Consider the following 14,477-nt stretch of genomic DNA (forward strand, 5'->3'; position numbering starts at 1 on the left):
TATTTTATGCTAAAATTTAACAAAATATAATTTTCAGTTTAGTTTCAGAGTATCCTTAGAAGTTCTCTTTGTAAACGACTGGAAAGTATCTGTGATAAGAACTGCAGTAGATTCAGTGCTGAAGATGTTACAAATGAGAATACTGAGGAAATGTTACCATGTTACCAGCCGTCACCACGGCTCCAGATCTCATATAAATGTTGAGTTTACCCCAGATATTTATGTGTTAATAACAGAAGTAAGCCAGTTGTTTATGGTTTGTACCATGTCAGGTAATGATAAATAGCACTGATGTACTTACATAATGAAGAAATCCTAAAAAGGTGATTCTCAGGTAAATTCCTGCCCCTGTGTGCTCACCTGAGAATAATCAGGATTTATTCTGTAGTTTGTCCACCAGGGAGCGCTGAAGTTTGTGTTCCAGGTGCTAAACGATGTGCTTAGTAGGTATAGTCATTTATTAACCAAATGTAATTAATTTTAACTCTTATTAAAATATTGTTTAGATCCATTCATCCTCATCCACTAACTGCATGTCTTTGGGAGGAAAGCCACACACAGAAAGGCCCCAGAATCGAACCCAGGACCTTCTATGTGTGAGGCAGCAGTGATAACCACCATGTTTCATGACATTTAGTTCATCAGTTAAAAACTAAACCACTGCAAGGTTCAGTTTCTACCTTTTAAATAAGTTATTATTGCTGTTCTGGTAGAAAAGTGTTTACTCCAGTACATGATGGACACTGCTGTAATTAAATCAATTCATTCATTAGTCATCTAAAACTTGCTAATATTAGAGATATGACACAGTCCTTAGCTTTCTTTAATAGAGTAGTATCTGTAGTAATGTTTTTTACATGTTAAAAAGAATAAAATCAATTATTTTGAGGACTTGATCTTTTTGACTGGTAGAGAAATTAGCACATTGGAAAGATTACACTGGCTCTGGTAAATCACATGTTCAGGTCTTTACCTGGATAAATTATTAAAAAATATACAGTGATATTAACTAAAGGGAGTAATTGCTGATAGGGGACACTTGTTTATTTTAATCCATTTTTAAATATAAAATCAGGATCTGACTGATCTGCTTTTAAATGCAGACCTTAAATCACCCTGAGGGTGAGCCCACATCTCTGTGGGCTTGGAGGGCTGTCCTGGTGTTAGTCTGAATCCACCCTGACAGCAGGTCTGGAGGAGAACAACCATCTGATTTTTATTCCTCTCGGATCAAATGAAAAGTAACTCCTGCAAATCCACGAGTCTGACTTCAGAGATCATTTCTCACTGACCTCAATATCATTTACGAACAATCATAATCATGAAGGACACACTCACCATGTGGTCCTCCCGGCTTCCTCATCAAATGAATTTTGCCCCTGGAAGCATTTCTAAACTGTTCCTGCCCAGAAAAGTTGCCCCCCCCCCCCCCCCCCCCCCCACCCATAGACATACCCCCCCCCCCCCCAAAACAAAACAAAAAAAACCTTCAAAGTCCCAACTTTATGTGAGCCAACAGGAAGTTTAGGAAACAAACAGCTGATATTTAATAGTGTGAAACGCCCCCTCCCTCTCAGGCAGAGATTTATTATTACCATGTTTTTAGGTGCATCTAAATATGGAACACCTTTATTATTGTGTACACACAGCATTTAGTTTAACCTGCCGGAGGTCACAGACACGCGGCTGAACAGGCTCGACCGCCTCAGGCCCGCAGTTCCTGATCGGCATCCTGTTCAGGGTGGGGCATGAGACCACGTGGCCTCCGTCACCCCGGCAACAGCACAAACATGACTGACGGAGCTTCAGCAGCTTTAAACACAGGAAACTTTACTGTAATCTGATCCTCATCTCATTCTGGTAAAACAGCCAAATTTACAGGGTCAGCCGTCTCAGGAAGGGGCGTGTCCTCACTCGGCCTTATTTACAGAAGGTGTGCTGTTAGTTCAGCACACACAGCTCCAGATAATCATCAAGGGTTAAAGGAGGAGTCCGTTAGTGACCGGTTAACTTAGCTTAAAGACGGGAAACGGGGAAGCTTATACACCTGTCACTTCCTTCTCAATAAGTCACACGGCCATGACAGACGTCTGTTAGCACACGTCATTTATTTCAGCTCGGAACAGCGCGCAGGGGAAGGGTGGGGGGGTGTCATGTGATCAGCAGGTCCTGTGACCTCCTCAGGCCTCAGTATTCAAAAGTGCTCATTATTCAAACTCTGCTTTATCCTCTTTACAGGCAGAGGCACCAGGAGAGCTTTGGGTTTGTTTGGACTGCATAGGAACAGTTTATACACCAGTTATTACCTCAGAGTTGGTACATCAGAGTTTATACACCAGCGTTTATACACCAGAGTTATTACATTTGGTTAAATGCAGACAGACTTTAACCTAAACTAAGTCTACGTGGTCCCAGCGACTCGAGGATCAGTGTGGTGACTGCTGCTGTGACTTCCCTTCATATAAATATCAGTGAGTTATGTGAGGAACAGCCAAGTAAAACAAGTATGACTGACACTCCTTCCAACACGTTCCACCCACACGAGTCGCATCAAACTTTTCATCCACCTTTGAAATGAAAGAAGCTGAAGAGTTCAAAGGTCACAGTAGAAAAAAAACATGCTGCTTCAAAAAGTGAGCGGCAGATAAAGAGAGACTGAAACTTTTGAGCCCTTTGTGACAATAACATCAGTTTATGGAGAGTCAAATAAACGGCCAATAAAATTAATAAAATCTTGATTGTGATCTTTTTCTAATGTTGAACGATGCAGTAAAGTCTGCATCATTTATCCTGTGACACTGTTCAAGATGGCGGCGCGCACAGACGCAGCGGCTCACCGCTCTTCCTTTTGGTGCTCTTTTTTGTACTTTTTGTATTTCATATTTGTTAGTTTTGGTGCATTTGTCTCTGCATTTTTTCTCCAATCTCATTGTACATCCTGTATAATGACAATAAAGGCATTGTATTCTATTCTATTCTAACACACACAGCTGTTACACCACACTGAATCACTGTGATGATGATGGTCATGCTGCTGCCTCACAGTATGAAGGTCCTGGAACCAAAGACAGGCACGTCTGTGGGTTTTCTTCCTCCACTGATCTGATTAAAGAGATCCATCATGTTTTCATTATTTCCTGTCATATACAAACACTTTTAAAAGGCTGGACTCGTTTTGAACATGAGCAAAGTTTCAGGGTTGGTGTCCTTAAACACATCATTTAATCCTCCATCAGAAGTTGCAGTCTCCCTCTGAAACTCACAAACAGAGAAAACTTTGGTTTGCAGCACAAAGGAGAAACACCATTTTAGTGTGCGTGGTTACAGAAAGGCTCCGGCATTAGCTCGAGGATCTTTGAGGTTTCTGTATCTGTGGGTGAGCCACACTCCAAGGATCTGAAAGGAACAACAAGGAAGCAGCTGTCAGTCTCCTCAGTGCGCCGTAAACACATCAGCACTCGTTCACACCAGACTACACATCTTTCAAAGCCATCAGCTTCCCTGCAGGGACGTTTTCCTGACCTCTGTGAAACTGAAGAAGAGACCAATGCCGCCCACAAACTGCAGCACCTGCCCGGCGTAACTCTGGAGGATGTTTGAGCAGGTCACACAAGATGAAGGCTTGTTAAAGCAGCTCTGGGAGTGAGAAGAGAGCAAAAATCAATCTTGATCAAGTTGCTTAGAGGAAAACTGAGGGATGTCCTAAATGTTTTACTCACAGCAGGACACGTCCCGTTCACGTTCACTTGAGAGAAGCCGCAGCAGTTGAGAGTCCTCTCCACGTCCGTCTGAGTGCCCTCAGATTTGTTCCATCCAGCCTCCAGCAGCAGGTTCTGCAGATGGAAACCACAGCCTGATGGATACTCATGTACTCCAGGAAAACCCCAGGAATACTTTCACTTACTTCCACTGTGTGTTTCTCATTGAGTTACACCTTGAACCAACACCTCCACAATCAGAATGCCCCACAGAGCCAGGAAACCCAGGATAGAAAGGTAATGTGAGAATGTGGTGTAGATTTCTTTGAGTGGTCAGCACGCCCGCAAAAGTGCTGTGAGACACGCAGACTGAATGCAGGAAGGAAATCCAATCCAACTTTATTTATGAAGCACTTTAAATCACCCGCAGGGGCCAAAGTGCCGTACAGCAGAACGATAAAATAATTTTAAAGCTCACAGGCTCAGCATCGTACTTCGTGTACTCCTCGAGAAAAGAGGAGTTTTTAAAATGAGTGAGTCTAACAGAGGAGTCGGTGCTGCCACAGCTGACTGGCAAATTTCAGCAAATGTGAGGTTCTGTGTTCCCTGCTTTAGGATGAACTTGGTACAGAACTAAAAAAAAAGACATTAAAAAAGATTCCTGCTGATATCACCACCCTGTGCTTTTCACAGTCACATAGTTACTGAAGGTCTGTAGCTGCTACGGTTGCTCCTGTGATTAAACAAAGTCCCATTTTTTAAACTTACAAAAAAATCATTATTTATTTGTTGGTTATATTCTGAATGATTCATCTGAATAACTACAAGAAACATGCTGTGACTGAGGACAATGTGCATGACTGACTCCCAAAATGTAGAAGACACATTACAGAAATAATCAAATAGAAGTTTAAGTAGTACTGAGTACAGTCCTTAAAATATTTGAATACAAATACAAAATACAAGAATGCAGCACTGCCTATGAGCTGTAATAACCTGTGACATATTCAAACACACTTACCTGCTGGTCTTTGTTGAGAGCCAGACACGCGCAGGACACCGAAAACTGCAGCACAAACACTGTGAAGAGGATGATCATGTACTGGAGCGAGCTGAGGAAGCTTAAACGGAGTTGCTGCTATGCTCAGAAACCATAATCAAAACATATCCAACATAAAATCCTTGGTTTGCACAAAGGATACAAAGAAGAGCAGGACCTGGTGGTGCTTCAGGGCGCCACACAGACCCACGAAGGCAACGAGGAACAGGAAGATGCCCACGCCGATGACCCCTGCCACCACCTGGAAGCTGGAGACCAGGCCAAACCATTTGCCCCAGGCTGCCACCCCGATCAGCAGCAGACTCACCAGCTGCAGGAAGAAAGCATCTTAGAGACAAAGCAAAAATCTCCTTTCTAAGGAACCGGGAAGTGTTTGTGGGGGAGGAGCAGGAACTGCAGCATGAACTAAGCTCACTGAGCCAGATAAATCTGAACATGCTTTCCCTTCATTTCTCCACAAATCATATTTCTGGCCACAGTTAAAACATCTCAGACCCCAGGCTGCAAACAAGCCCACTTATTAGTGGAGGCTAATAAGTGGGCTTAAATTATGTTTTTGCTAAAACATAATTTAATCTTTACCAGAAACACATCATCTAAAAGGTACATCAAATAAATACAAATCAAAAAGAAGTCCTTCTGCATTTACAGTCTTCTTTTGCTTCTTCCAGCTGCTCCCTTTAGGGGGCGCTACAGCAGATCATCTGCCTCCATCTCAGCCTATCCCAGCATCCTCCCCTGTCACACCAACCCTCTGCAGATCCTCCGTCACTGCATCCATGAAGCTCCTCCACTCTCTGCTTCACTGGATGGTTGAGCCCAGGTACTTAAGCTCATCCACCTGCCCTCCCTCTGCTCCTTCCAGCTTCACCTCTCCACCTGTCTCCCTCTCACATGGATCCTGTCCTGCTTCTTCTGACTGTCATACCTCCTCCTGCTCTCACTACAGATCACAAACATCAGGTGGTTGATTTTAAGAAGCTGTACCTCTGTCACAGACAGCACTCCGAAATGAAGAACGCATTTACATACTTAAATATTTATTTATAAAATCTTTATGGTGACATTTATGATCACGCTTATAAAGTCATTTAGCAAAATAGCTCTTCAAGTTTCTGTTTTTATCACTTAAAATGTTTCATATAAAAATGCTTTCTTATACAAGTTCATATAAAACTAGCTTCATACTTCAGTGTCCACTCATTTATTAAGTAATTCTGTGTGATACTACTTTACAGTTCTACAAAATGATGTAAGGGGTCAGTCACAATTATCAACATTTTCCAAAGCGTACTCTTTGGATGTTGATCTTTCACATTTAATATCACCTGGTTCTTTGGTATTTTAATGTAATAGTAAGTATTAAAAATACAGAAGCCCACAAGGGACATGGGAGAAAAAAAAAAAAAGATGGACTTTTGTGAGATCTCACAAAACGTTTTAATTTTAGGGTGTGGGCTTCCGCGGAAATCTTGCGGTGTTCTTAAAAACACATCCTGGTGTTGAAAAATTCAGTAGATCTTGGTATCAAATATACTTTTTCCTATCTATTAAAACATTGTATTGTTGCAATAATAAAAATCCATCCATTCTCTTCTGCTTATTCGTTTCAGGATAGCAGGAGGGCTGGAGCCAATCCCAGCTGTCATAGGAGATGCAGGGTACACCCTGTAATGAACAGATATACCTATATATTAGAATTTATAGGGTGCAATAAACTGATTTGAATTTTAATGTGAATGTGTACTGCACTGCATGTAAGCAAAAAGTACACACTGCCACACTGTACACAGTAGCAGTGGTTTCTGGTATTTGCCCAAAAAAATTATTGCTGGTATTTATATTGTTGTAAATGACTTGTGGACCTATAATATAGTCAAGAATATCTCAAACATCATCTCTTATGAATGATATCAATTCATTTTGAGTCATAAAGAACATTTCTGTCACATGGTAGAAGCTGCAGTCAGTTTTTGGCAAAGTGGCTTTCATATATTCTTTATTAATAAGGGTAAAAACTATCATTGACATTAAAATTGTCCTTTTTCCCGAGAGATCTGCCAAGAGGGCTGCAGAAACTGAAACAACTCTAACATTACAGTTCTATAAAGAGTAGCCAAAAAGGACTGGAGTGATTATAATGTAGATACAATAATAATAAATATATATATTTCATATATAAGCCCTTCATAAATCCTGTGCACCAAAGTCTAAGTCAGTCAAAGATAATACATTTAAAAAAATTGGAAACCTGAAAACTCCGCTGTCGCCGTGTTTTGTGCTCGTGCACTTTGTCGTGGTCCGGACCTCTCTTCGGCCAAACCCGGTCAGGCGGCAGTGCTCCGATCACACAGTTAGATTATTTTTTCTATTTGAAAAGCGACCTTTCTGAACTCTGTGCGTCAAAACGCCACGTTACGCATTTCAGGTTTTTGGTAATGAAAACTGACGTAGCACAATAATAATAATCTTTTAAAAATGAATATCTGAGAGAAGGTGCCAAAGATGGTTCAACAACACCAGCGAAAGCACAGCCGCTCTTACCTGTAATCATTTACGTCATTTAGCCACCTGTGCGGCGTTTCCATGGCAAACGCGCCTTTCCCTCGTTTTTAGCTGTAAATTAACGGATGTGAGAGATTTCTGACTCAAGCGGCCTTAAAGGAGACATCTGACCTCCCAGTGAACACAGCTTATTATTACTCACCACATACAGGATGTTGAGCGCGCTGAGTGCGTTCTTGGTGCAAACGAACCCGCCGCAAACCATCGCTGCTCTCAGGACGGAACGTATTAAAGCTCTCCTCTTCCTCGGCTCTCTCCGCGGCTCTCTTGACTCTCTGCGGCCGGTCGCTCCTGCTGATCTGCAGGTGGAGACCCGGCAGGTGCTTCCTGGGAGATATCCTGCGCTCTGATTGGTCAGCTGCCTCCCTCACACGTGACTCGCTTATTGTTCTGCAAACAGATAATTGCAGTCATTTCCTGGTGAATTCACGGGAACGTGTCATAGGTTTACTTTGGTTAACGATTACTAAAAAATATTGATTTTAATGACTTCAGTCTGATAATGCAGAAGTTAAAATAATCCTTTCGCAGAATGAGATCTTTTCACCTGGTAATGAGACGATTTCAGCACAGCGATCACCTGTTACTCTATAGTTCCCTCTAGTGGATACACACAGACAGCGCAGATCGAGTTTGTCAAGTCATTTTATTTTGGTCTAAAACCGCTCAAAGGGGCTGAATTTGATCTTTTGCTCTCGGATTCAGTGAATCTGCATATTTGCATTAATTTTTCAGAGATTAGTTCATTTTTTTAAAAGTGCAATAAAATGTTCTTTCATTTGTACAGAGGAGTCCAAAAGCAAAGAGCTTCATTACAAATGACAATATCAGCAGCACCCCTTTCTGTTGAAAGGACAGCAGCCTCAGAGGTCATAGGTCATGTTATCATTGCATTTTTCTGGGAAGCAGAAGGTCAGAGATGTTTGACCTGCAAATAATCAGGTCAGTGTACAACTTTACATCTGTTTATTCTTCTGTGCGTTCGGCTTGTTTATCGTTATTTATACACATAAAATTTTTTGAGAATATTAAACTTATAAAGTTGTAATGGGAAAATGATGTAATAGAATATGCTGTTATATAGTTACATAAGTTTAGTATGGTGGTAAAACTCTACCTGCATAGTTACACCTGATATTAATTCTGTGACGCACATTAACTGAAGCGCTGATCACACATTGAGCAGCCATCTGCAGACAAACTGTGGAATATTTCTGCACCTCTTGTGAAACCATCTTATGACATTTTTAAAAAAAGAATCTATTTGCCTTCTGATGACATTCTGCCAAAAACAGGAAGTGCAGATGTTGTAAGAGCCTCTCTGCCACCAAGCTTCACTTACACTAACTGGCAGCAGGTTTGTGGTGGTTTGAGATCAACACAGTAAATACTGCTGATAATAAATAAGTTACCTAAATCATGGAGGAACGAGAGAATTATGTGGCGGTCATATTTCAGACTAAAGCAAATTCAGCATACGGTGAGTCACAGATTTCCTTTTTGCTCCATAGCAGCTGCTTCATTTTGTAATGTTGTGCTACTCAGCATGTAACTTCTAACACTGATGCAAAGAGTAAGTTTAAATCATCAGTGTGCCTGCCCGCCACACAGAGCACATCACAGCTGAGTTTCAGCTTCTTTAACCTCGTTTACTGTTTGCAGAGAAGCCAGAAAGCACAGAAGTAATCTATGAGCAGGTGAAGACTGAGGACAAGACATGGGAAGCACATCCTGTCATAACAGGTTATTTGGGGTTTTTCAAACAAATATATACATTTTTAATCAATTGTTGAAACAAACTGATGGTTGTTACTGTTATTGCAGCGAAAGCTCCACCTCGTACTCGACTTTCTTTGGTTGTCGCAGCTTTGGTTGGTGTTTGTCTCATCTTGGTGTCGGTCATCATCGCCCTCAGCTGTAAGTCCGCCCGTCTGTGTATCCGTGTGCGATCACACATTCTCAGCAGTCACAGTTTGATCTCTGACTGCAGTAAACGCAGCCGTGAGCGAGCACGGAAGAGAAACGGTCAATGTCACGACGCAGAACCTGCAGCTCATGACCGAGAGAGCGGCCTCAGAGAGGAGGACGGAGGAGCTGACCAGAGAGAGAGACCGACTCCGCTGGACGGTCGGAGTCATCCTGGAATATGAGAACTTCCCAGTGAACAAATTCTGCCCACAGAAAGGTGTTTTATTCCCATAATAAGCACAAAAACATTTAAAATTCCACAGAAACTAGCATCACTTTCTTTATCAGAAACTGTACAGTTATACAGCGGTATGCAACAGTTTGGGCACCCCTGGTAATTTTCAGGATTTTCCTTTATAAATCATTGGTTGTTTGGATCAGAAATTTCAGTTAAATCTATCATATAGCAGACGAACAGAGTGATATCTGAGTTACTTTTGATGTCATTTTTCTGTTGGGGTGCCCAAACTTATGCACCTGCCTAATTTTGTTTAATAACTGTTGCACACTTTCTGTAAATCCTATAAACTTCATTTCACTTCTCAAATATCCCTGTGTTCATCTGCTGTATGATAGATTTAACTGAAACTGCTGATCCGAACAACCAATGATTTATAAAGGAAAATCATGAAAATTATCAGGGGTGCCCAAACGTTTGCATACCGCTGTATCTCTACAATGATTTTGGTTTTGCTGTCCCGCTCCTTTCCTGAACAGTGTGCAGGCCTTGCCTGGACGCCTGGGTGCTGTTTCAGTCCAGCTGTTACCTGTTTTTCCAAGGTCAATACGGGAAGTCCTGGAGGGGCTGGAACGACAGTCGTGAGGAGTGCAAACGTCATCAGGCAGATCTGGTAGTGATTGGAAGTCTGGAAGAACAGGTAAGGCACATTTATCCTGTATGTTTTATTTAATGTTCAGAGGAAATCAATGTGACAAAGTGTGAGTAATTTAGACTCAAGGAAGTTACTATAATTAGTACTACTATAATTAAAAGTGTGTGTAAAACAGGAACAAATATGCAGCTAAAAATGACGTTCCACTTCAGTCTTTGGCCACATGTAACTGGATTTTAACAAAATGTATTTCTTCATCAATCAGTAGTTAAAAATATAATGTGTATCATTTTAAAAGCATTCAGAGTATTTCAAAGTATTTGAGTGTCCCCACTTGTTCACTGTGGTCTCTTTAAAATGGAAGACGCAGCAGGAGTCTTTAGCTGCTTTTCCACTGACGGGGTTCTGGTGCCGGTGCCAGTATTTGAACCGTTCAGCAGTTTTTCCACCGCCGAAGCACTCGGTGCTCGGCCGAAACATGGGTTCAATTCCGGCCCTGCAAACTAGCTGGTCTGGAACCACGAACGCGTGACAAAAGCGGCAGAAGGGCGTGACTCTGCCGTCTCAACATCAAGTTTTCTACCATATTACATGTGTATTACAGGAGAAAAGAAGCGACATTCACGGCTGTGAATTAGGTTGGGCTCTAAGGCTGAACTTGCTGCTTTGTATCAGTTCATATCACAGATAAAAGGACACAAAGTGCGTATTTGTCGTCTTGCTCTAATCGCTGTCTGTGTTTCCCTCTGTGCTGCACACAGATGCTGCAGTAGTTTGGTTTGGACCCTAAAACGTATTTGCAGCACAGAAAGGGGAGCGTGTTCTCCCACGTTTGTGCGCTTCGGCTTCGTGTCCAGACGAGGACCCGCCCACACTCATACGTAAAGGAGCAGTTCACAGAAACGCGGTGGGAACGTGGGCCCATTTTTAAGCTTTTCGCCAGTTCTTTTGGGAACAGCACCTGCACCGGCACCAGAACCCCGGCGGTGGAAAAGGGGCTTAAGTGGCCTTCACTTCCACATTTAGTACCGAGGCGCTCTTTGGTCAGTGAAGATCCCATCAAAGAGGGTGACACCCTGCTCTTCATCATTCAGCCCTTTGCACAGAAGGTGTCCCGAGGAAAAGATTCGATTTCATTTTGAAAAAATTATTTCAGCTTCAAGGGTGAAAAGTTACTTTAAAGCCCAAAAAGGGCTGCGTGGCTGCACAGACCCGGAAGTCCTCATTAGCTGCTGTGAAGCATGGTAGTGGTAGCATCATGGTGTTGGTCTGCAAAGCTGCAGCAGCAACATGGAAACTGATCAGCCTGAGGAACGGGGAGAAGATCCACCTGTCAGCAGGATCGCGACCAAATGACAGCCCTAAAACAATGCTGGGGGGGTTCAGGGCTTTTCAGGTCTCTGACTGTTTGTGAGTGGCTCAGAGAACATCTGTGGACAGATCTGCAGAAACGAATTCAACGACACTTCTGAGACAACCTGACAGAGATTAGGAGGATCGAGGCGCACCGAGCCTGGAGGGTCTCAGCCGGTCTGCAGCTGTGACTGCAGCCAAAGGGGCCAAAGTGCAAAGTACTGAAGTACGAGTCTGGATACTCCTGTAACCGATGAAGGGGGAGGACAATTCACCCATTTAAAATGAAATCCACAACGTAAAACTTGTTTTTGTGTCTCAGATCCTTTAAGTTATTATTTAAACATCTTACACACTAGTCATACTTGAAGCCTATTATACATATTTTATATAGATGTTTCTATATCATCCTGTTTTATCTCAAGCAGGCTCAAAGATTAATATTGTTATTTATTTATCTAACACGTGTACAAACACAGGAATTTATCAATAACCACACCGAGACATATAATGATGATAAACACGGATACTGGATTGGCTTCAGCAAGAGGAGCCCGAAGGACGCATGGACGTGGGTGGATGGGAGTAACACCACTGTGACGTAAGCACACACACACACACACACACACACACACACACACACACACACACACACACACACACACACACACACACACACACACACACACACACACACACACTCATCCTGTTTGGCACAACATTCAGATCATGGTTGTGTTTGCAAAGATGTTATTTAGGTTAAAGGTTATTTAGAAAAAAGTAATTTTTGTTTCTGCTTTTTATTATTTCACTTTCTGCCATTGGTTTGTTTAAGTGTGTGTGTGTGTGTGTGTGTGTGTGTGTGTGTGTGTGTGTCCCTCAGGTACTGGACAACACACGGGGCTGGCTATGGAACATCATGTGCTTTAAGTGTACCAACGGTGCCCCCTCTGGCCAGCTGGAGCAAAGTGAGCTGTACCATGAATAACCGCTGGATCTGTGAGAGAAGAGCATTAATCAAAGCAGATTAGGAGCCAGAACAATGAAGTTATTTAATGACAGTAACTATTTGTTGTTTTCTGTCTTTGCAATAAGGACAGGGGGCATCTTTCTGTGTCAAATAAATAATCCAGTGTTTTTCAACCAGTGTACCGTGGCACACTAGTGTGCCGTGGGAAATTATCCAGTTTCACCTAATATGCCACGAGTGTCTGTGCTGTAGTAGTGACTAGGGATGGCACGATACCACTTTTTTATGTCCGATACGGATACCGATATTTTACATTTGGATATCGGCCGATACCGATATAAATCCGATATTTAAAATTGATCCAGGCATTTAAAAACATTAAAAAAAAATTTTTTTAAAAGAAGTCAACAGTCTCTCACACAACAAAATCAAAGTCTTTTAGTTGTCTCACATACAAGAGTAAGGACCAGGGCGGGCAGAGCTTTTTAGGCAGTGGCACCAAAGCTCTGGAACTGTTTACCACTCCAACTCCATTTAGCTGACTCTGTGGCATCATTTAAAAAATAGTTGAAAACTTTTCTGTTTAACCAGGCTTTCTGGTTTCTGACTTTATTTTTATTCTTTTTCTTTTATATGGTAATGTTATGTTTTTAACATAGTGTTTTCTGGGGTGTGGGGGGGTGATATTGTGTTTTAATTATTGTACAGGGCTTTTCTGTCTGTGAAAAATGCTATATAAATAAACTTTACTTACAACAATAACTATCACCTGAATCCTGTTTCTTCTATGTGAGAAGGTGATGCTTATGGCATGTTGCAAATTTCAGTAGGGCTACAACTATCGATTATTTTAGCAATTGTGTATTCTATTTATATTGATTACCCAAGTAACTGGATAAGAAATACTTTTTTTCATATTAACAGTTCATCTGCATATTTTAACTTCCGTACTGCAGTTTTTCCCTGTGTGAAACAAACAGGGTGGATGGAGCAGCTACAAAGTTCTCTTTTCTTCACTTACTGATCAGGTGGTTGATGAAGGACCTCCAGCTGTTTCCCAGTAAAGGTTTAATGGAGGTTACAGGGACGAAAAGGCTTCTTTTGGACACTAGAAAAACATTTCCTTCTGCTCCATCTGAGCGCGCCGGCTCCGCCTCTTTCCGCTTGTGCAGACAGACTGCACGTAAATCAGCTGACTGCTGCTGTTGCGTCATCAGTGTTCAAGCGAAAAACTAGGGGCTGCGTGAGCGCAATCTTGTAATGCTTTATATTTACAAGCATTCTCCTAAATACGTTTCTACTACAGGTCTATATTTAGTCACAAATCAGGGATTAAAGTATCAAAAATATTTTGACGGGGAAGGGGTCCTTCCGGTACCAGACGGTCACCAGTGCTAATAGCTGCACTCGCTAGCAGTATGTCCGGGAGCTGAAGTAGAGAAAAAAATAACAGCTGATTCTCAGCACAGCGAGCACAACATACAAACACACAGAGAGCGGTGGAGGCGGAAAAACATGTCAGCGATGATCGCTCAGTGTCAAAGGGAATCCGTCGCAGCGACGGAGGATCTGAGGGGGTTGTACTATGTGACCCTGAACCCTCCCTTAGTTATGCTGCTATAGGCCTAGGCTGCTGGGGGGTTCCCATAATAATCAGATAATCAGAATCAGATAATCAGATAATCAGAATCTTTATTGTCATTGTACACAGAAGTTGCACAACGAAATTTAAAATGCATTCCTTTTAGGTGCCTCAGACAATAAATAATAAAATAATAAAAATATGAGTGATAAAAATGATTACTAAAATACAGTGCACAATAGTAAATTAACAGACGAATCTAGCCCCAATACACACACCAACGCACGCACACAGTCAGCACTACCACCCCACATCACTGTCCAAACCACACAGAGTTCAGTTCAATGATAGCCCTGGCATAAAAGCTGTTCCTCAGTCTGTTTGTTCTGGCCTTCATTGTCCTGAAACGTCTGCCTGATGGCAGTAGCTGAAACAAGGAGTGTCCAGG

General features: G+C 42.1%; 2 protein-coding genes across 2 annotated transcripts; one reads left to right on the forward strand and one right to left on the reverse strand.

Moving 5' to 3' along the window:
• Window positions 1–2,921: 2,921 nt before the first annotated feature.
• Window positions 2,922–7,668, reverse strand: tspan13a (tetraspanin 13a). The gene is made up of 6 exons (XM_030750003.1): window positions 7,466–7,668; window positions 4,901–5,068; window positions 4,720–4,800; window positions 3,720–3,833; window positions 3,523–3,636; window positions 2,922–3,396 (listed from the first exon to the last, which is right to left on the reverse strand). Exons 1-6 carry the CDS (start codon window positions 7,526–7,528, stop codon window positions 3,322–3,324), a joined length of 615 nt encoding a protein of 204 aa, XP_030605863.1. The 5' UTR covers window positions 7,529–7,668; the 3' UTR covers window positions 2,922–3,321.
• A 997-nt stretch (window positions 7,669–8,665) lies between these two features.
• Window positions 8,666–12,721, forward strand: LOC115794472 (CD209 antigen-like). Its single transcript, XM_030750002.1, has 7 exons — window positions 8,666–8,803; window positions 8,986–9,066; window positions 9,148–9,240; window positions 9,314–9,508; window positions 10,009–10,169; window positions 11,957–12,078; window positions 12,361–12,721. The coding sequence occupies exons 1-7, from the start codon at window positions 8,743–8,745 to the stop codon at window positions 12,506–12,508; spliced, it is 861 nt and encodes a 286-aa protein (XP_030605862.1). The 5' UTR covers window positions 8,666–8,742; the 3' UTR covers window positions 12,509–12,721.
• Window positions 12,722–14,477: the final 1,756 nt, after the last annotated feature.

This window comes from Archocentrus centrarchus, chromosome 16 (assembly GCF_007364275.1).
Source record: "Archocentrus centrarchus isolate MPI-CPG fArcCen1 chromosome 16, fArcCen1, whole genome shotgun sequence".
NCBI lineage: Eukaryota > Metazoa > Chordata > Actinopteri > Cichliformes > Cichlidae > Archocentrus > Archocentrus centrarchus.